The sequence below is a fragment of the Stegodyphus dumicola genome, chromosome 1, assembly GCF_044657685.1.
Source record: "Stegodyphus dumicola isolate Sdum_Otavi_A_Nest chromosome 1, ASM4465768v1".
Taxonomy (NCBI): Eukaryota; Metazoa; Arthropoda; class Arachnida; order Araneae; family Eresidae; genus Stegodyphus; species Stegodyphus dumicola.
The window spans coordinates 190,897,409-190,920,000 of NC_140768.1; the positions used below are offsets into that span (position 1 = coordinate 190,897,409).

Sequence of the window (22,592 nt, forward strand, 5' to 3'; positions counted from 1 at the left end):
TATCCTTGTGTTCTTGAAGGCCTTGTATGCCACTGTAAACTTATTTAGCTTAGTGATAATAAATAGCTTCTGGAGGCAGGGGCTTTAATCCGTGTAAGGCAGACATCATGTCAGCTACGTAATGGAGTTCCTGTTCTCTGGTTAAGAGTACTTTCTGATTCTCAAAAGAAAGCTGAAATGTCTTGAGCTGCAAGTCTTCGTTTTCAGTCAGATCATTGGTTAAGTCTTTAATAATGACTCCAACGGTTTTATAGAATTGTGTAGGTAAGTATGATAGGGTATATGTTCTTTACTGAATTTATCTTCAATTTTTCTATGATCAACAACGCTGTATAATTTAACTTTGAGAGTGCCAGCTTTAACTTTGCCAGTATGAAGGAGAATATGAAGAAATTCATATGAAGAAAATGCAGAAATTCAATATCAGTATGAAGAGGTTCCATAATTTTTTTACTTAAAAGTTTTTCAACTTCTTTTAGGAACAGTTGTTATTAAGGAGGAGGTCTTCTCAACACATTTTAATTGGCTTCTGAAAATCGCTTGTATCGGATTTAGATTGATTTTCATTACATAGGGGTTTGATGCGTTCGCAATTATCGTTCTCGGTGCAAGTTATGCGCAGTTCGCATAACGAAATAAAAAAAAAAGTAATTACACAAATGGGAGCAGTAGACGTTGTCAAATCGGAAAGGAGCGTACGTAATGACAAATATTATGCATAATTCCAATTTTCAGAGTCCACATCTCTAATATGTACCTTTCGACGTTCAGATTAGTGCTTACTCTCCGGCACTTTGATCACTCAGCTGCAAGCTACTGGCATAAAACTGGATATGAATGCGCATTTCAATAAGAGGTATTTATTGTGTTGGCTTCTTTGTTTAAATTTTAGACAAGAGCTTACCGAATTACAGGATTAATAAGGTGACATAATGCGGATTAGTTTTCTAAATGACTCACTTAGGATTTTGGGAAGGGGTCATAATCAAGTTAAAATGAGGAACCAAAGAACTATTGCTACATTAAAATTAACAGGTTTCTTTCATGTTCAAGCAGGAAACTGACAACCCAATAATACTAATATTGAAGGTGTTAAAAATTGCAACCACCTAAAAATGTTAAAAATTTATAAAGTTTTCTTGGAAGCATTAATGTGTATCATACAATTTATTTCAAATTACGCAAAAATTAGCCGCTTTAAGATATCTACTTAAGAAAAAGACTCGACAAAAATGGACAACAAAGGTAGACTTTCAAAATTTAAAAAGTGCTTTAATTTCCAGACCCATTTTAAAACTAATTAATGCAAAATAACCCTGTCATGTACTGTAGACGCATCTAAAGAAGCTAACTAAGCAAACGAGTTTAAATTAACTATTAAAAAAAGTAAAACGCCTGTTAAAAATTAATTAATTTTTGTTTTTCAACTTATTTAGTAAAATTGATTAAAAAAAAAAACTTTCTAGAAAGTATTTGTAACCCAGATTTATTTTCAGAGTTTTGACACTTTCTCAATCTGGCTGCCTTCCTAGCTTAACCCTTTCCTTCTTAGCAGAATTTTTACTTTCAAAACTTCTTACGTACTTCGCCCAAAGCAAGGAGGTGAGGATAGGAAAATTTCTGGACCACGTTTTGCAAGACTACAATACCAGATTCTTGAAAGTCGAAAGTATATTTTGCTGTGCTCTGACTCGAGAATTACGCAATATGTGTTACTCCTTGCAGCCTCTCCTTCGTGAGGATACAAGCAGTTACAGTATAGGTCTGTTGTCCCCCTTGTGTAATCCTAATACGGAAATTAAAATTTGTTTAGGAGAGTTAGCTACGACCATGAACTGGTTGAGTGTTTCACTAGTTGTATCCTCTAGCCATAGTTTTAACACAAAATGCTATCACACAGATAAGCACCCATACGCATACGCACATTTAATTTTTATTTCCTTGTACGAAGTATAAAGGAAGTATTGTAAACGAGAAAAGTTTCAGGCAGCATATTTCAACGAAAATATCCATTTTGACCGCTATCGAATGCAATTTAACAATGGTTTTGCGTGACATCTGTACGTAAGGACAGAATAAATGACTGTTTTCCTCCAAAAAAATTATAAAACTGCTTTAAAAGGAATTCTGAAGAGAACTTTTCGTGGTGTTTGTAGGTACGTATGTATCTCGCATAACTGCATAACTCAAAAACGAGTAGCCTCAGAACGTTGAAATTTTGTGTATAGGACTGCTATAACATGTAGATGTGCACCTCGTATTTTGGTTACAATCGGCCGCACCAAACGTATAAACGTATATAAATATATTTGTATCTTTGTTACCCGGCTCAATGATCTCAGTTTTTTTTACTCTTATACGTTAGTAAATTCGCTCATTTTTGGCTTTAAAAATGATTGAATTATGTTGTTTTTATCTTCCGGTTAAGGTTTTTATGCCTTTAGTAAATCTGTATGCAATATTTTTAGAATTATCAAAAGTTGTTTAAGTGCCACTAAGCCTTTTTTTTATGGCGGACATTGATTGTTTACATTTGAAACAGCAGACTAGTGGATTTGTTGCCAATCTAGAGAAACTTAGCTTCGCAACAACAAAGATAACGCCTTCATTTATTATTGCCAATTAAATCATGCTTAATCCTTTCCGGAATTTTTTCGAGGAAATAAGTGTTTAAGATTTACTTCGTAATTTTTAATACAGATATTTTGAGTTTTTATATATTTTTGCCTTCTCGCGAAGTGAGATGTTTTTGGGATAAAGCTGTTCTGCAGAGTAAAATTCTTGTGCAGTTTTTTAATTTAATGCTTGTTGTTCTCTTTAGGTATTTTTCAAGTACATTTAAAAGCTAGACGAAGGCTGGCCGCATAGCGGCTACTTAGTGATAAAGTTTTGACTATAGCTAAGATTTCCACTTTACGTTTGGAAAATTTTATTGTTAGCTTCTCTACTTTGTTAATAAATAAGCAACTTCAGTAAATTGTGTGAACAATGTAAAGCAGTCAGTTACTTACCTGGAGGATGTTCCGAAGGCCGTGAGAATAGCGGGCAAGAGGTTGATGTGATAAGGTATCGGGTTTTTCCTCACGATGATGACGTATAACAGCGGCAGGAGAACAAACTGATGAAAGGCTATGCATCCGAGACCCGTAGCCAGGTATGCCCCCAAGTATCCTAGTAGCTCTACCGGCGCCGAAGACTCTAAACCTTCACGAAACATCCAGAAGAACATTCCGATGGGCAATAAGCTACAAAGAAAAAAACAATAGTGGTGTTAAAAGAGGTTGTGTGTGAAACCTCTCGCAAACCAAAATGGGATAAAGCGAAACAGTTACCATTAAATTTATATTTGAAAATGATCTGCACGTTCCCACATCTTATAAAAACATATCAAATCCTACCAAACATCCAGTAAAAGACGAGTAAACAACAACTTTTACAACAGTAAAAGGACATAATGATATTATAAAAGCACAAGACCGTATAAACAGAACTGACATTCGGGCTGTATACATAGTTTCTTCTTCCCAAACCCCTGAAGAGACAACAATCACAATGAAAGGCGTAAGCGTAATGGTTGTGAAGATAGTATGTTGAGTCGATACTCGGAGATTCAGTAATGGAAGATAAAAGGCTTCCATTACTGAATCTCCGAGTATACATGGAGAAAACCACAAAATAACCGTGCAGTCAGCTTGACAGCCAGACTTCGAACCCGGCTTGAACTAGCAATGCTGAGCGGTTTCGGTGCTACTTTGGTAGACGGTTGCACGGATTTTGGCGATTTTTTTTTTTTTTTTGGCCAGCGATACGACTTATGGTAAACCCATTGCTAGACAAGTTATTTATGGAAACCGATACTTTATTGTCATTTTATTTTTAAAATAATGCGTTTTATTATGCATAAATTACGTGTTTTAAATATTATTTATGGCTTCTAAATATTAAAAATCAATTTAATTTTGCATTTTTATTTGAAATAAAAATTTTATTGTTTATGATATTTTATGGAATTTTATGTTGTGGATGATGTAATGAATGACGTCACTTTACTTTAAAAGTAATTCGTTTTAATATCTATAAATTTAATTTAATGTTTTAAGCATTATTTATGGCTGTTAAATATTAAAATACAATTTAATTTTGCATTTTTTTAAAAATGCTTTTATTATGTAGTGTTACGAATTTGGTATTTAAAAAGCTAATGTTAGTTCAATTATAAATTAAATGGTTTTATTTCTCGCGCAGTGCAGCGCGTGACGAATATTAAAAGAAAGCTAAGCCGGAAAATTGAAAATACAAGAGCGCGTGCAATTAAATAAATAAATATCTCTTTTTGATTTCGAGAAAGTACTGGAAAATTCTAGCGCGTGATTTTAAAATCTTATAAAAGGAGGAAAACATCTCAGTTTGTAGTAGTTGCTTAGTTTGTTGTTGTTTAGAAAACTGCTCTTGTTGATTGTAGCGAATTCGCGGATTAGCTTTCTTTAGCTGTTTCGAATTACGTTCTATTGGACATTTGAGTAGTTAAAAGATAACTACTGTGAGGTATTGTAATACTGCATGATAATTTGAGAAGATTTAAGCATTTTTGTTGTGATAATAATAAATTTTTGTTCATTTTGCATCGGACTTGTGCATTCATTTCATAACGAACCCGTACGCACGCAACAATTTTTGGTGTCAGAAGTGGGATTTGAATGCCAATAACAAGAGCGATGGAGGAGCAATTGAGACAGCTCATCAGTGCTTTTGCTGCATTTAAAGAAGAAATGAAAGAAAAGATGGATGCTGGTCAGGAAAAGATGGAAGATTCCGTTAAAGGAGAGATGAGATCTGTTAGGGAGGAAATGAAATTGGGCCAGGAATCCTTTAAGGACGAAATGAAAGCCGTTGAAGCTGGTCAAGAAGAAATGAAATGAGAAATTACCTGCATAATAGAAAATAAATTTGAAGCTATGAAAGGCAGAATTGACACAGTTGAAAATAAAGTTGGACAAATTGAAGAAAAAGTTTCTTTCGTAAAAGATCAAATTGAAGAAAGAGTTTCTTCGATGAAAGAAGAAATAGAAGAAAGAGTTTCTTCTGTAAAAGAACATATAGAAGGAAGAGTTTGTGCCGTCCAACACCAAATCGAACAACAAATTGATGATAGGGTTTCTGCAGTAGCCAAAGAAGTGGATATTTTAAAGAAATTCGTAGCGACGGCAGGGAACAATAGTGATGGTTTTAAATTTTTACCCATGCATGCTCGTCCCTCTCTGAAGTTATCCACTTATGATGGGAAGACCTCCTGGCAAGTGTATAAAACACAATTTTCTATAGTGGCGGATGCGAATGGATGGGATTCCCAAACTAAGGCCTGTCATCTCGCCACTTTGCTGAGAGCAGACGCAGCGGATATCCTGCAGACGCTTCCTGAAAACCAAAGACTTGACTTCGAAGCTCTATCCGGCGCATTGGAGCTGCGCTTTGGCGAGAAATGTTTAAAAGACTACAGCAGGCTGCAATTAAAATCCCGTCAACAGAAGCCCACCGAATCACTCCAGGAACTCGCCACGGATGTTGAAAGGCTGTCCCACCTCTCCTTTACGGAGTGCCCGAGAGAAACGAGGGAAATCCTGTCGCTGCAATATTTCGTCGATGGCATCCGGGACCCTGAAATACAGAAAGCACTGCGAATGGCGGATGTTAAAGATTTGAAAAGCGCTTTTGTACGCCATGAAATTCGAGGCAGCCCAGCAAGCCACTCGTCGAGACCGCCACCCAGTCAGAGCTGCTCAAGTCCAGGAGCCAGGGGATAAAGTCACCGCTCGTCTAGACGATTTAACTAGACAACTGAACGCCTTGAGACGGAATATTGGTGAGAAGAAACTGACCGTTAAGTGCTGGAACTGCAGTGCTGAAGGACACATACGACGAAACTGCAGAATACCCCAGGGTACGGATGTTAAGACCGCTCCTAACAAACAGCAGGGAAACTAATTAGTGGCCATCTCGCGGGGCGGAGGTTGCCAGATAATGAAAAGCCCCAGTTTAAAGCGTTTCAGATTTCTGCAGTGAGAGGCGGCAGTAACGGACTTTTTATAATAGGACATATTCATGGAGTTTCTTGCAATATGACGATAGATACAGGAGCCAACGTTAGCATCATCCGAAAAGATTTGGCTCAACAACTGGGAAACAAACTTATCTGGACGCCGCCCTGCGTTACCCTCCAGACTGTGTCCGGTGAGAAGATCGACATCGATGGAAAAATAAACGTTAACATCACGTTTGGAAGTACCGCTTACCATCACACGGCATATGTAGCAGAGATCACTGATTCTTGCATACTCGGATTGGACTTTCTAAGGAAATACAATTTTTCCTTGGACTTTAAAAATAACGAATTGCGTTCTACATCTGAGGACATAGCCCTATTCGGAATTAATGATGGAGTGAAATCTATCCACAAAATTATAGCTCAAGATGATATCACAATTCCCGCAAGAATCGAGTTTTTACTTCCTGGATCCATAGCCGAAAATAGAAATTTCCACTACGGCATCATAGAATATCACGATAACTGTAATAGCCCAAAAGGAGTACTAGTAGCCTCAACACTCGTCGACCTATCCAGAACGGTTATCCCGGTGAGAGTCGCCAATGTAACTGAGAAGGCGAGAGTTATTAAGAAAGGTGAAGTGGTTGCAACATGTACTCCAGTAACCATCGTTGAAAGAAAGAGTAACATCCAAGAATCCGTGTCTTCAGAAAGCATTACATCAGAGTTACTTCAGAATGCGCAATTAAACGATGAAGAGAAGAATGCTGCCGATCGCGTTATTAAAGATCTTCAAGTTGTTTTCTCCCGCTCGTCTTCTGAAGTGGGTCGAACTAGTTTGACACAACATAGAATAGACACCGGCGATCATCCCCCGATCAAGCAACATCCAAGGCGTCTACCGTTTGCTAAGACGACATTCTAGACACTCTTTCTGGAAGCAAGTAGTTCTCAACGCTTGATTTAAAGAGTGGGTATTGGCAGGTAGAAATACACCCTCATGACCGAGAAGAGACGGCATTTACTACGGGACAAGGGTTTTGGCAATTCAAGGTGATGCTGTTTGGACTGTGTAAATCGCCGGCAACATTCGAAAGCCTCATGAAGACTGTTTTGAAAGGTCTTTCCTATGAAGCCTGTCTGATATACATGGACGATATCATCATCGTCGGAAAGAGTTTTGAAGAGCATCTAGAAAATCTTAGAAAGGTGCTTCAGAAACTGAAAGAAGCGAATATAAAGCTGAGTCCCGCTAAATGCAAATTGTTCCGAAAGGAAGTGACTTACCTGGGACATGTCAACTCTGCAGAAGGTGTGTGCACGGATCCTGAAAAGGTGTCAGCCGTTAAATCCTGGAAACGTCCCGAAAATATCCATCAGCTGAGAAGCTTCCTAGGGCTTTGCACCTACTATAGGAGATTCGTGAAGGACTTTTCTTCCATCGCAAGACCGCTTCACAAGCTGACAGAGAGTAAGCAAAAGTTCTTGTGGACAAAAGAATGCGAGGATGCATTTAACAACTTAAAGGATGCTTTAACATCTGCTCCAATCCTGACGTATCCTCAGCTCGACAGACCATTTATTCTCGACACGGATGCGAGCAATGAAAGTGTTGGTGCTGTTTTGTCCCAAGAAATAGACGGCCAAGAACGTGTAGTGGCGTACTGGAGCAAGTGCCTGTCTAAACCGGAGAGGAATTATTGTGTCACCAGGAAAGAGTTGCTCTCCATAGTCAAAGCTGTAGAACAGTTCCATCACTATCTATACGGCAGAAAATTCCTGCTCCGCACCGATCATGCACCATTGACCTGGCTTTTAAATTTCAAGAATCCTGAGGGTCAAATAGCCAGGTGGATACAGAGACTCCAAAAATATGACATCACTATCCGTCATCGTAAGGGATCATCACACGGAAACGCCGACGCCCTGTCTAGACGACCTTGCCCAGAAAGCTGCCGATATTGTTCCAGGGTGGAAGCGAAATACGAGCTGCTGACTCCGGTCGCAAGACAAATTACAACATCAACATCGGCTGATCGAGACCCGTGGAGTGATGATGAAGTCAGGAAAGACCAGCTGGAAGACCGCGACTTTAAACCCATAATTGATTTAATGGAGTCATCAAACAGAAAACCTACTTGGCAGGACATTTCTATCTGTAGTCCTACAACAAAACAATACTGGGCACTCTGAGTTTCACTTCACATTCGAAACGGCGTCTTATACCGGAAATTCGAATCGGACGATGGGAAGACGTTTCGATGGCAACTGATACTTCCAAGATCCCGGATTCCTGATGTCCTTAAAGAACTACATAACAGCCCTACAGGAGGTCACTTTGGAATTATGAAGACCTTACAGAGAGTTCGTGAGCGCTTTTACTGGAATAATGCAAAGGATGACGTGCAAAAGTTGTGCCGATCTTGCGATGCCTGTGCAGGTCGGAAAGGACCGAGAAAACGCAGCCGAGGCAAGCTGCAACGTTACAACGTAGGTGCGCCGTTTAAACGTATCGCCTTTGACATCTTGGGACCTCTGCCACGAACTGCTGATGGCAACAAATACATACTCGTTGTCATTGATTACTTCACCAAGTGGCCTGAAGCGTATCCTATTCCTGATCAAGAGGCTGTTACAGTAGCTGAGGTGATGATACAGCACTGGATTCCCAGGTTCGGAGTACCTCTTCAGTTACATTCCGATCAGGGAAGGAATTTTACCTCGGTAGTAATTAAAGAACTATGCAAACTACTCGGCATTGACAAAACCCAGACGATGCCGTTACATCCCCAGTCGGACGGCATGGTAGAGAGGTTCAATCGAACCATCCTTAAAAACCTCTCATTAGTGGTTTCCAGAAACCAGCAGGACTGGGACAAGAAATTATCGCTGTTTTTACTGGCTTGCTCTCCACGAGACTACCGGCTATTCCCCGTCACAGATGCTCTTCGGTCGTGACCTTCGTCTGCCTTGTGATCTCTTGTTTGGTCGCTCTCCGGATGCTCCTTCATCGTCTGAGGAATATATTCAAGATCTCCAGGCCCGGTTTGAAGTGATGCACAACTTTGCACGAGAGCGAGTCAACTTGGCGACGGAGAAGATGAAGACCCGCTACGACACAAGAGCTACTGAACATCAATTCCAAGAAGGAGACAAGGTGTGGTTGTGGGATCCGAATCGACGGAAAGGACTTTGTCCGAAATTACAGTCACCTTGGGATGGACCACACACAGTTCTAAACAGGCTGAATGACGTTGTGGTTGGGATTCGTAAGTCTTCGAACTCTAAACCTAAAGTCGCTCATTACGACAGGTTAGCTCATTACTATGGCCATAGTACATAATGTAAATAATTGTAAATAGTATCAGACCATGGTCCTTTTTGTTTTTAAATGTGTATTTGATTTGATTTGTATTTAGTATTTGATTTGCATTTAGTATTTGATTTGCATTTAGTATTTGTTTTGTATTTAGTATTTGATAGCATTTGATTTGTTTAAGTTAGTGATTGCATTTATTGTTCATGTTGTTTGATATTGTAATGTAATGTTTATGCCACAGTTGTAAGTTTAGCTTCCTGTCCAGGGATTGTACTGCCCGTGACGTGCAGTCCTTGGGAAGGGGCCAGTGTTACGAATTTGATATTTAAAAAGCTAATGTTAGTTCAATTATAAATTAAATGGTTTTATTTCTCGCGCAGTGCAGCGCGTAACGAATATTAAAAGAAAGCTAAGACGGAAAATTGAAAATACAAGAGCGCGCGCATTAAATAAATAAATACCTCTTTTTGATTTCGAGAAAGTACTGGAAAATTCTAGCGCGTGATTTTAAAATCTTATAAAAGGAGGAAAACATCTCAGTTTGTAGGAGTTGCTTAGTTTGTTTTTGTTTAGAAAACTGCTCTTGTTGATTGTAGCGAATTCGCGGATTAGCTTTCTTTAGCTGTTTTGAATTACGTTCTATTGGACATTTGAGTAGTTAAAAGATAACTACTGTGAGGTATTGTAATACTGCATGATAACTTGAGAAGATTTAAGCATTTTTGTTGTGATAATAATAAATTTTTGTTCATTTTGCATCGGACTTGTGCATTCATTTCATAACGAACCCGTACGCACGCAACAGTATGATTATTTAAATAATTTTAATTCTATTTGTAATGTAATCAGCTCCCTGATTAGTTACAGAATACTTATGCATTAACGAGCTGTAATCAGCTCCCTGATTGGTTCTTGAATATTTGTGCATTACCGCGCCATTTTAAAATTTTATTATTCATCTCTTCGAATTCCTTCGATTACATTTTTCACATTTTTTTACAAATTTTTTCAAATATTTTTCATTGATAACTAAATAATAATTCCAATTTTTTTGTGGTACTTATCAACATATATACGGCAGTTTAAACATTAAAAAAATGTATGTACATATTTCTCTTTTACTTTATAATTGTATACTTCAATTTTTATTAAAAAAATTAATACACTGTTTTCGAAAATTGCCGAGATATTTATTGCCACATATGTTTTAATGTTAAATAATTATATCCTATAAAACTTATTTAAAGGATTTGAATTCCAGTAATATTTTAATTCTTTTAATTGTTGATGTTTATGATATGATTGGTATGCTATTTTTAATTCGATATTCAGTTTAAGTAATATTTTAATCCAATTAAACGTTGGCTTTTATAGCGGTATTTTTATTCTATTTCTTTGCTATATGAAAGAAATAATAACCTTACTTTAATATTTTATACTCATACTAAATGTATTTATTTACATTTGCCTGTCATCTTAGAAAACGACATTTTCATCAAAAAATTAATCCGTTACTTTTAACGATATTTTTTTTTTTTTTTAAAGTTTCGAATACTTTACTACGCGTAAAATACCTAAAAACAGCGTTTTTCAAAATGGCTGACGATTGTAAAAACTGCGCCAGCGTAAATTTTACGCCAACGTAAATCGCCAAAATTCCGTGCAACCGTCTACCAAAGTTCCACCGCGGTTTTTTCTACTCAGCCATAATAACCGGAGAGGCCTGATATAAAGCAGTATATTTGATTGCTAAGATTATTATGGCTTCGTTATATTAAAAACTAGTCGCTACAGCCCACGTGAAAAGGTTCATCTAACGTTTTCAGATTACTATTTTCTTTTTTCATTCCTTTATGAACTTGGAAATCTGGCTTTACTACTAATCATATTTAATTATGTGATATCTCTAGGGACGCCCTGTGTATGTGTGTGTGTCTGTGTGCATTGCAGTTTGTGCAATTTTTGTTAGTTTATAATTTTCACTCCTTGGTCAATATTAAGTTCTCTTATTAACTGAGTATAGATGGCGACGCAAATATCTATAATTGGTTGCAGTAGATATAACGCATAAGTGCTTTTTAAAACAGATTCGGAGAATAAGCAGGGAGTTTGAAGATGAACTACAACGTATTCTCAGTCTTTTGATTCGTTTTTGCGTCGTAAAATTTGCCTTTGAACGCGGTACATCGTTCGAAGTTTTGTCTTAGTTGTATCCATATTAACTGGTTTTGTTACGCATATTGCCGGACGGAATAAAGGAATTGGCATATTAGTTTCTCTTATTCTGGTATCAATCCTGGAATGTAAAGTGCCCACCAGCGGACGAGCGGTAAAATCGCTGAACACTGGTAGTGCGGTCCGAGGTTTTAATTCCGCGAACGGACTGGCTGCATGGGCGTTTTCGAGGTTTTCCCTATGTGTAACGTGTATACGAGCCAGTTTCCCTTAGAAAGTCCTCCACGAAGGCATCCCCCCCTTAGGCAGATAGCCCTAGCGTGCTTTGCCGTATTCTCAATACAGCACCACCACACCAATCCTGGAATGTAGAACTATAAGGTAGGACATGAGTTCTTGTTTATAATGACTTGTTTGTAATGAAAGTTGCTCAAACAAGTTAGTGGCTAATGACGTTGACTATTGTACCGAGGAACACAATCGAAACTCGAAGATGACATTGGATGTTTGTAAGCGTACAGTACCTGTATGGCAACGGGATACTCAAAATATACGGTGAGCCGAAATCCTCTTAATAGATTGATTCTAGGAATAGAGAGATGGGAGACTGTCGGACTGCACCCTGGATTCTCCCTGAGATTTCCATCCGGGCAGGCAAGGCATAGCGATACCTAATATGGACGCACAAGGCTTGGACTTGATTTAACATATGCCAGATTATATTGAAAGGATCAAATGAGTTGTTCAACATAAAAAAAGAGGTTTAAAATCTTGAATTCATTGCGGAAGACAAACCGTTTTGGCTAATTCTAATAAAGCTCACCAGCGGCCGAGCGGTCGAAGTCGCTGAACACTGAAAGTTCGGTCCGAGGTTCGAATCCCGCGAACGGGCTGGCTGCATGGGTGTTTTCGTGGTTTTCCCCATGTGTAACGTGCATACGAGCCAGTATCCTTTAGAAAGTCCTCCACGAAGGCATCCCTCCCCTTAGGCAGATAGCCCTAGTGTGCGTTGTCGTAATTAAATACACCAATACGCACTACCACTAATTCTAATAAAACTGATATTAATACAAAGGAATATGTTTTAAAAAGTTTACTTTTGTTCCGTTCTGTATAATCTAACCAATATAAAAATATATTTAAAAAAGTGCGGATAAAAAAATTTAAAAAATGCAATTTCATAAAGCTTGTAATATAAAGAAAGGGAAGCAAATGAATGTTATAAAGGTGCTGATTTAAAGATTAAAAAATAAATAAAAATAAGGTGAACTTAAACATCAAAATCAGTTAGATCAGGTGGCAAACTTGATCCCTGCTGTGAATACAATTAAGGATCAAATACCTATCATATTCGCGAACTTTTATGCACTGAAGCCCCATGGGCTAACTCTGAGGAGGGGTAAAAGTAAATAAAGAAGCTTCATTAACTCTTACTAATTTTAAAACTGTACTTATATTTTACGGATATTACAAGAACAAACGACATAACAATATCATTAACATTGTTCTAGTGCCTTATTTAAAATAGGGTTATAAGGTATTTTCTCCTACCTTCTTAGCATGCCTTCGTAGTGTAACAGTCAGAACTCTTGAAGCATATTCGAGATCCCAGGTTCGATCCCCGGCAAGGGCACTGCTCATTTTTAAAGTCTCCTGCTTCCAAATAACCCAATGTCTCTACAGTGGCCCCCGAACTAAAAAAGGTTGTGGATGATAATTCTCCGCCACCAGGATTTGGCGATTGGGTCCCCTAATGCCCAGTCGCCCTTTAAAAGGGGGGTATATAGGGCATTTCTTCTGCTTTCTTAGCATGCCTTCATGGTGTAATAGTCAGCACACTGGGCGCGTATTTCAGAGGTCCGATGTTCGAGTCTCGGCGAGGGCATTGCTCATTTTTCAATTCTTTTACTTCCAAACAACCTAATGTCTCTACAGAGTTAGCTAGCATATAATATATTAGCTAGCTTATTTGAGCTTGTAGTTTCTTCTCAAGCTCTGATAACCTTCTTTTTTTTGGGGGGGGAGAATAATTTGACTGATGAAAGAAATGCGAATATTAAAGTCTGGTTCGTTCGTTAATCGATTACAGTAAAGCATACGAGGCTATTTGCTTTAAAGGTGTTGATATTCTAAGGGAGGATATCGTATAATATTCTAAGGGATATAATATTCTAAGGGAGGATTCTAACGGAGAATATTCTAAGAGATTTGCCTCATCAAGCTATAAATGGGAAACTGTTAGACTGAAAATTATACTCAGCCAAACAATTCGCCATGAGCTATATCAAAAAAAGCTACCCACTCGTTAGTTACCCACCCGGACACTCATGGACGTTAACATTAACAAAAAAACTAGCAGTATAGTGTTATTATATAGTAATTGTTAAGAAAAATTTTCGCAATCAGAAATTTCACTAAAATTTAAAGTTTCAAATTTTGCTTAACATATTTAAAGGAATTATTTGCTGATCTATGTTAAATGTGAAGAGAAGTACAATGAGAAATCTATGAAATTCATTGTATTTAACGAAATTTGAACCAACGATGGTAACATATTTTTGCGTTTGTTGATTTGGAATGATTGATGACAACACTTGCTGAAGAATCAAAACGCAATTTATTCAGCCTGTATTAATCAGGACAGTTCCCACATCATGTTTACAGTCGTCCAAAAACTACGACAAACACACTGAAATAATCAGCAACACAGTTGAAATAATCAACCATCAGTCCTCAGGCTACGACGGTGAAGACAGCTTCGGCAAAACACTAAAGCACAATTCCCGACTCGGTCGATCGCCCTCGGAGCTCAACACACTCAAGATAAAAACTCGACGATACGCTATGGTATACTCACTAGATACACTCGACGACCAACCCGAAAATAGACTGCTACTCGGCGTACAGGCAGATTTTATAAGCTTTTGGCATGCCTTCGAGAACATTCTGGGCCAAAGCAGTAAGAATGCTTTCTAGAATGTTCTCGGTCCGTCTATGGCATATCGCCAACTGAATTGCAAAATGGGATATTTTGCACCAAATCTAGCAAGCCTGTATTCCTTGTTATTTTCTGGCAACCCTAAACCCGCTTCACGAAGCTATTTTACCGCAGTTGGACATTTCGTAACAATATGTTAGGAGAATTTCAAGAAATGCAAATGCTTTTATAATAAAAATCATACTCATTTTCATTCTGTGTTAAGATCAATACAGGATAATCAGTGTAAATTAAGAGTTGTGGATTTTGAGCATAAACTGATTGTGGCAGGAATTTATTTCAAACTTCTCATATAGAAACCCATCTTTTATTAAAAAGGGAAATTTCTGCTCTATAGAACAACACGAGCTAAACAATTTTCTACAGGTATATATGCTAGTGCTGTTGCCTATTAGTCACTTTTAAATTAAATGTGTTATTTCTATCTTTTCTTTCCTTCCTTCTCTATTCTACCCTTAGGGCTTTGTTTTCAATGTGAGTAACACGGATTATGCAGACCACATCAAGAAGAAACGCTGTTAAAGAATTGTATTCACAAATAGCCAAAGTATGTCGGTTATTAAAAAAATTGGCATCAAAATGATAAATCATTGGGGTAAGAGGAAAATATACCATTTGGAAACATTGCAATTTAAAATTTTTATGTATGCTATCTATACGAAATTTAATACCGCAACAAAATAAAGCTTTGCAGTAATCATTACTGTCTAAATCTTTATGCTGAATTACAGGAATTATGTCTTTCTTTACACTAGATGAGAGAAAATAATTCAGGAAGTATTCTTGAGAAACGTAAAAATCGAATTTTACAGATAAATATACCAACAGAATTTGAATAAAAACGAAATAGAAAGATTACAGCTATAAATCGATTGCCAAAACTCAATTAATAAGCAAGCGAAGTTTTTAGAAAAATACTTTCTTTTCATAGTAGAAGTTAAAGAAATACTAGATGGTTTTAGTCTTGAAATTGAGACGGAGATAAAAAAAATTTGTAATAAATTAAAAAATTACGAAATATGTTCCGAACTTCAGTTCGAATTGGTGAAAATTAATGTTATTAGATTTAAGTTATTTAAAAATAAGCAGTTATATTCAAATGATATAAATGACGCAGTATTTCAGTCAAAAATATATAGGCTTAAAAAACATGGTAGTTCAATAATTCTAGACATTAAAGCAGGTAGCTACAAAGTTATATCTTTTAAAAATATCTCACGTGTTAGTTTAGTTCAATCGCATCCGAATTTGGAAGTAGTCTTTTAAATTTGCCAGTTAACTGTTGCTATTGGCGAAAGAAATTTCAGCAAACTTAAATAAGTTTAAGAAAACCGCATAAGATCTTTACATGATGAAGAAAAACTTTCAAATATAAAAATCTGCAAGGTCTTAAATTTTAAATTACGTCCAAAGGGGCGCTTTTTTAACATTTTGTGTGTTACCTTTATTTATTAAATATCATGTTGTTTACACTTAAACCATCAAGAGCAATATCGCAAAATAATTTTAAAATAAGCATATCTTTAGAATTTTCATTACACAGTCTGGCGTCCTGGAGATAAAAATGTTTTTTCTGTACAACGTTGCCATTACTCGCTTTGAAACCTTTGAGTTTGTTAATCAAAAATTCATTAAAGTTTTACAAAATATGAAATCGATAATAAAACAAATTCCAACTTTCAAATTTGGGCTTAAAGATGCCCATATTCGCAGGAGGATTACGTTATTCAAAACTGGATGGCTCTAGGTAGCATTGTTTTATCAGATTGCGAGAAATATACGTACACTGCTAAAAAAAAAAAAAAAAAAAAAAAAAAAAAAAACAAATATGGGACAGTCCTATATCTCCCGATCTACTGGGCCGATTGACAAAATTCAAATTGCGTTCTTCATGTCTCGAAAGCGCGACTTAGGATATATATTAAATTTATATATAGCACTATTCTAACATAGGTATTTTGACACAAAATCTGACTTTTTCTGAAATAACATACCAATTTTTTTTCCATATTTCGATTCTACGGCTCAAATTATGCCAGAATACCAAGTTTTGTAAAAATCGTACAAGTAGTTTTTAAAATATTAGCTCTCAAAATTTTAGCTCCTCAATGTTAATTGAATTTGGCAAATATTTATTAATATCTCTTTTTTTACTAAACTTTTTTTATTTTTTTCTCACATTTCGAAATTTAGGTTCATTCCAAATAAAATTTACCCATTTTTTTGTGTTTTATTTTTTAAATTTCTATTTTTAAATAATTTTTATAAATTTTTCGAAAACAATTTTGAATTATAACCTATAAAATTTTTACCATCATCATAAAGTAGGGGTATTTTTAAGCATATCTGCAAAAAATTAGACTTTTTTATTCAATATTTTCTAAGATATACACGAATTTACATATTTTCGCGTTTTGAAATTTGGCATCTTTTTTTTTTGAGCGATAATAACGCCAAATGTGGTTTATGGATTTTTGTTACACTGAATTTCCACAGCTATTTTTAACCTTAAATTTCAAGTAAAATTTTACGGAGAATTAATTATATGAAATTTTTTCCCACAATAAGGCGTAATAAATATTTATTAATACTATATGAAAATCTATTTTTTAAATTATAGATGATATTATTCAAATTTTTAACAATTTTTTTTTAATTTCTCTCTTTCTTCCTTTTTTTTTTAAAAAAAAATAAGAGTACGTTTTTCTAAGAGTAAATTTTTACCTTCAGCGTTTAATCGTCTGCTACTTTACTTCGTTTAAATCGAATTGTCTAAAACTGAGAATTTTCGTTTAATGTTTATTTGAATTTAAAGAAAATATTTTATGACATTAACTGCATAATTTATTTCTAAACAAACTGTTGCTTTTGAAGTGGCTGAAAGAGCGGCAGATACTATCATCCATATTTTTAAAGCACAGTATATTTTTATAGAAATATAAGATTTAGAATAATCATTTTTATAAAAGTCAAATTATGATATAAACATACAACCCTGTAGAGACTGAATTAATGGAAGTTCAATGGTTATGTAGAAATGATCTGCAGCTACTTAATGGCTGGATAAGTGAGCAGATTCTGTGGACAAGCAAGAATAATTATATAAACGACACCCAACATTCTGTATTTTTGTATTTAATGTCAATTTAATCTGTAAAAATGTATTTTTGTGCGTAGCTTATTTTCATTATATCCTTAAAATTCTAATTTAGAATGTAATTGTCAAGAACTGAATCCTAATCATCAGTAATATAATAAGTAATTATTACGGTTATTAATAAATCCTTTTTATAAAGTAATTGCTAATATTTCAAAAAACTTTCTGTCTAAATGCAAATATTATTCTATGCAAAATTTTTAATTTATATTAATCAAGATTGCACACGATATTATTTATTTGCACTTCAGTTTTTACCGTCAGCTCTAGTAGAAGTTACAAATCAATTATATTTAATTAAGGATTGGATTGGATTATTTAATTATGGCAAAGCACACGAGGGCTATCTGCCTAAAGGAAGGGATGTCTTCATAGAGGACTTTCTAAGGTAAACTGGCTCGTATACACGTTACACATGGGGAAAACCACTAAAACACCCATGCAGCCCGCCCGTTCGCGGGATTCGAACTTCCGACCGAACTACCAGTGCTCAGCGTCTTTACCGCTCGGCCGCTGGTGGGCTATTTAATTAAGGAAGACCATCTAAATTTAGAAACAGCGTACCGTAACAGCAATTCAATTATTGGCGCCGTATCTTTCATGTTACTCCCGATTGGCAAGCTACATGATTTTTAATGAGTATTCGGGTTTTGCTAGTAACTTCATTTGGAAATCGCGCTTAAACTAGGTTAGTTGGTTATTTGAACATAGAAAGAATATGGGAGCTATTTGGTTAAGATGCTTTCCTAGAGAACCTTTGTAAAGAGAACCTAGAAAACTACGAAAACCAACCATGCAAAACCCTGGGTTAGACTTCGCAACAAACAATTAGTATTTAACAATCTTCAAATGCTAGGCAACTGGTGAGGCTCCAATTAAATCTCCAATTTAATATTTTATTTGTAAATATTTAAAATATTGTTGTATACTTAGACACAAAAAGCAGAACTACCAAGCCGTAGTGCAAATGAATATTCATTTTCTTTTGCAATAATTGTATTCACTTAATATTCTTGGAATATGAGCTAAAGAAGGAACGTTCTCGGAAGATTAAAGAAGTGTTTAAATCCAGTGATATAAGGTTTGTCTTAGAAGCTCAGGATCAAAACGATTCTGCAATTGCCCGAGTAGTTGACTTGTAAATGGCTGTGAATTAAGCAGATGACTTTTAATCTTACGTTTTCAGCCAGAAAACGTATTCCAAATGTTTTGTATTGCATGACAATGCATCTTTTCATTATTCAATTACCAGTTGGAGAACCGCTTGTGTTCCGAAAATAAGTATGTGTACTCAGTCGTCCTGCATGTTCTTCAAATTTGCCTTCTTGTGATTTTTTTCTTTCCCAAAAACTAAAGTTGCCTCTCAAAGGAGAGTTTTTTGATATTGAAGAGATAAAAGGAGTATAACATCTACTTCTAGAGGCATGTCAAAAACAGATCTACAAGCCTTCTCTTCCATTACATGTTGTGCATTCAGACAAAAAGTTGCATCAGCGTAAATTCTATAATTTATTTTTATTACACTCTGATTACTTTACTAACATACAGTGAATATATACTAAATCTTTTACATCAGCTTAAGTAATTCGGAATTTTTGACGGAATTGTTGTCGGAACTAGGACTTAGAAGATAGGTCATATTGAATATTTCGATAATCCAATAAATTCAAGGTCAAAGTTTCAATATTTTATTTTCGGAGGGAGGGGAATTTTTTTCAGTTTTGTTCCATTATCCTAAGTATATTTGCTTCGATTCTTTATTTTTTCTATAAAAGCGGAAATCTTACGCATGGTATACATATAACGCATAGCTTCAATTAAAATTTAAGAATACACAGGGTGTTTATAATTAAAGTTCCACATTGAAACGGTCATAAAACAAAAACTACTGGATCAAATGTTATCAAACCTGGTAATCGCATAATTGAGATCATAGGAATCTATTTTCCGCGAAAAAAGGGAAGTTCCAAACCTCACCACCAGGGGGAAAATGGCACTGTATGCAATATTTTTAAACGAAATATGGGTCGGAATCTAACTTAACCTTGTGTTACACGGGTTTAATATGTTGCATACCCTTAAGAAATTTCGAAGTAAGAAAATTACCATTTAAAAGCGTTAAATTCGATAAACGTCGAGTGCGTTGAGTGTAAGTGAGAAATTCGTCCGTGAAAACCACGAATTAGCGATTAGAAAATGTGAGATCGCAAATCACTCGCACAAGTGCGTACAATCTGGAAATCGTTTTCTTACAGATCGCTAATTTGTAATTTTTGAAGCCTGAATTCGGCCCTAAAACATGAAGATACTGATTCAAAACGCTTTTAATCGATTTGGGCCAAAGAAATCCCTCATGTTATCTATCTAGTTCCATTGCATTCTCCTACTGCATTCGATTGCATAGCAGTCACCACACCGTTTGGTGTGGAATGACAGCTAGTTTTATAACTGAACCATTTTTCTCTGAAGAACAGTCGACAGCTGGACTACTGTGATTTCAGCTCACTTAGAGTCAATGTTAAAATGTTTCGTGATACATGAACTGCAGTAACGTGGCATTTTAGATACGATTTTTATGCATGGCTGGGCCCCACCTCACGTGTGTCGCACACTTACTTAGGCAACATTTCACGAATGAACGTCTTATAGGCCAACACTTCCCCTCTTCCCACCAGACCTCAACCTCTGTGACTTTTAGCTATGGGGTTTTCTCAAAAGCACTGTTTATGGTGATAATCTAAACAATTTGGCAGAAATGAAAAATGTTAAACACTGACATGTCCGTAACATTCCTCCCGATATGCTAAGAGCTACTGTTGAGAATGCAGTAACAGGATTTAACTTGCTTTCGGAAAATGCTGGACGCTACATTGAACATGCTTTGTAACACGTTTCGGAAAATATTAAACACATTTTAAGCAGATGTTTTCGAGTCTTATTTCATTTAAGAATCTTGCATACAGTGCCATTTTTTGCCCTGGTGGTGAGTTTTTGAACTCTTTTTTTTCGGCGGAAAATAAATTCCCATAACCTCCTTTACACGATTCCCAAGTTTGATAACATTTGGTACGGTAGTTTTCCTTTTATGACCATTTCAAATTGGAACTTTAATTATAACCACCATGTAAACTTTAAAAATTTTACAGTTTGGTTCAAGTCCCAGCTTTAAAAAAATATATATAAATATAATCTTTTATATTAATCCTCTTAGAAAGAATGTTTTAAGAAGCTAATTTTTCTCTCGCGTTATAGATTGTATAAAAAAATGACCTTTAATATGATTTATATTGTTTCAGCCGACATGAGAATCGGGTCACTCGGTGGTAGAGAATTAACCCTGCTGGACTGTTTTATTTCTTTGTCATTTAGCAAAAATATTTTAATTAAAATATTTATCCTTTGGACTTCGCTTTTTTTTTTATTTATAGTTAAAATGACTAGAAAATGAAAAGCTGTCTTCAGCTGAAACGCAATTCATGTAATTGATATTTTAAAAAATTGACAAGAAAGCAAAATTTATGGAAGTCTAGCAATCGAAAAATCTTAATTTTCTTGTGTGTGCACTGAAAATAACTGTAGAAGGAAAGAAGAAAATTAGGGAGAAAAGTAAGCAAAAATTTGCAGGGAAATTTGGCTGTCAGACATACCAAGATGTTTCAAAAAGTTGGAAGATACTTTCAGGATACTTCAATGAATTTAGGTGTTCAAAGAAAAAACACTTGGACGTGTACACCAGCAAATACCATCAATTGAGCTTGTGGTTAACAGAAAAGACAATATGGTTTAGACTATATGGTTGTATAAATTTAAATTACGTTATAGAACATCATATCGTATCATAAATGGAGAATCCCATGATTTTCTCATTCGAATTATTTGAAGATTCAGGAGTTTATCCAGTGATGTATGTGGATGTCACCTAAAGATGTTTTTTTTTCCTCCTGATGAAACAGCGGCCGAGCGATAAAGTCACTGAACGCTGGTAGTTCTGTCCGAGGTCCGAATCCCGCGAACGGGCTGGCTGCATGAGCATTTTCGTGGTTTTCCCCATGTGTAACGTGTATGCGAGCCAGTTTCCCTTACAAAGTCCTCCACGAAGGCAGCCCTCCCCTTAGGCAGATAGCCCTAGTGTGCTTTGTCATAATTAAATAAACCAAAACCTCTTGATGAAACCAGTCTTTCCTTTCATCTCATACCTTCAAAATGTTTAGCCTCTAAAGACTGATAAAGGCTCTGACCAAATATTGATGAAATGGATTGAATTGAATTATTAAGTTACGTCAAAGCAGGGCTATCTGCCTAAAAGGAAGGATGCCTTTGTGAAGAACTTTCTAAGGGAAATCAGCTGGCATACACTGTACACATGAGAAAATCCACGAAAACGCCCATGCAACCAGCCTGTTTACCGGGATTCGAACCCCGGAGTGAACTATCAGTGTTCAGCGACTTTACCGCTCGGCCGTTTGTGGGGTTTTATGAAATGGAAGGCGATAACTTTATTTAAAATGATTGTCAGAAACATCAAGATATTTAGAAAATTTGGATGCTTTTTAATATACTTGCGGAATGCCTAAAGAAAAAGAGCAAGAATAAAGTAGAATGAAGAAAAAGAGCAAGAATAAAGTAGAATGCCTGAAGAAAAAGAGAAGAAAAAATACATTTTACGGTAAAATTTAGTATTTGTATTTTTTTTTTTTTTTAATTTAAAACTTTTTAATCTTATGATATTTGATTTTTACGATTTAAAAAAAAAATGACTAAAATATGAATAAAATTTAAGAAGCCAAATGTAGGATAAAATTGTGTAAAGCAATGGGTAAGTGTAAAGCAATTCACAATGATAAAATTGTTTAAAGCAGTGTATGCAAGTCATCCTAAGTTAAAATGTCGCAATCCTAAG

General features: G+C 35.8%; 1 protein-coding gene across 1 annotated transcript in view; it reads right to left on the reverse strand.

Annotated features, from left to right (window-relative positions):
• Positions 1-22,592, reverse strand: part of LOC118187033 (excitatory amino acid transporter-like) — a 119,274-nt gene that overhangs the window by 18,200 nt on the left and 78,482 nt on the right. Inside the window, exon 7 of the mRNA XM_085824133.1 lies at positions 3,012-3,245. Within this exon, the coding sequence (XP_085680259.1) occupies positions 3,012-3,245 (234 nt within the window). The remainder of the gene's footprint in view (positions 1-3,011; positions 3,246-22,592) is intronic.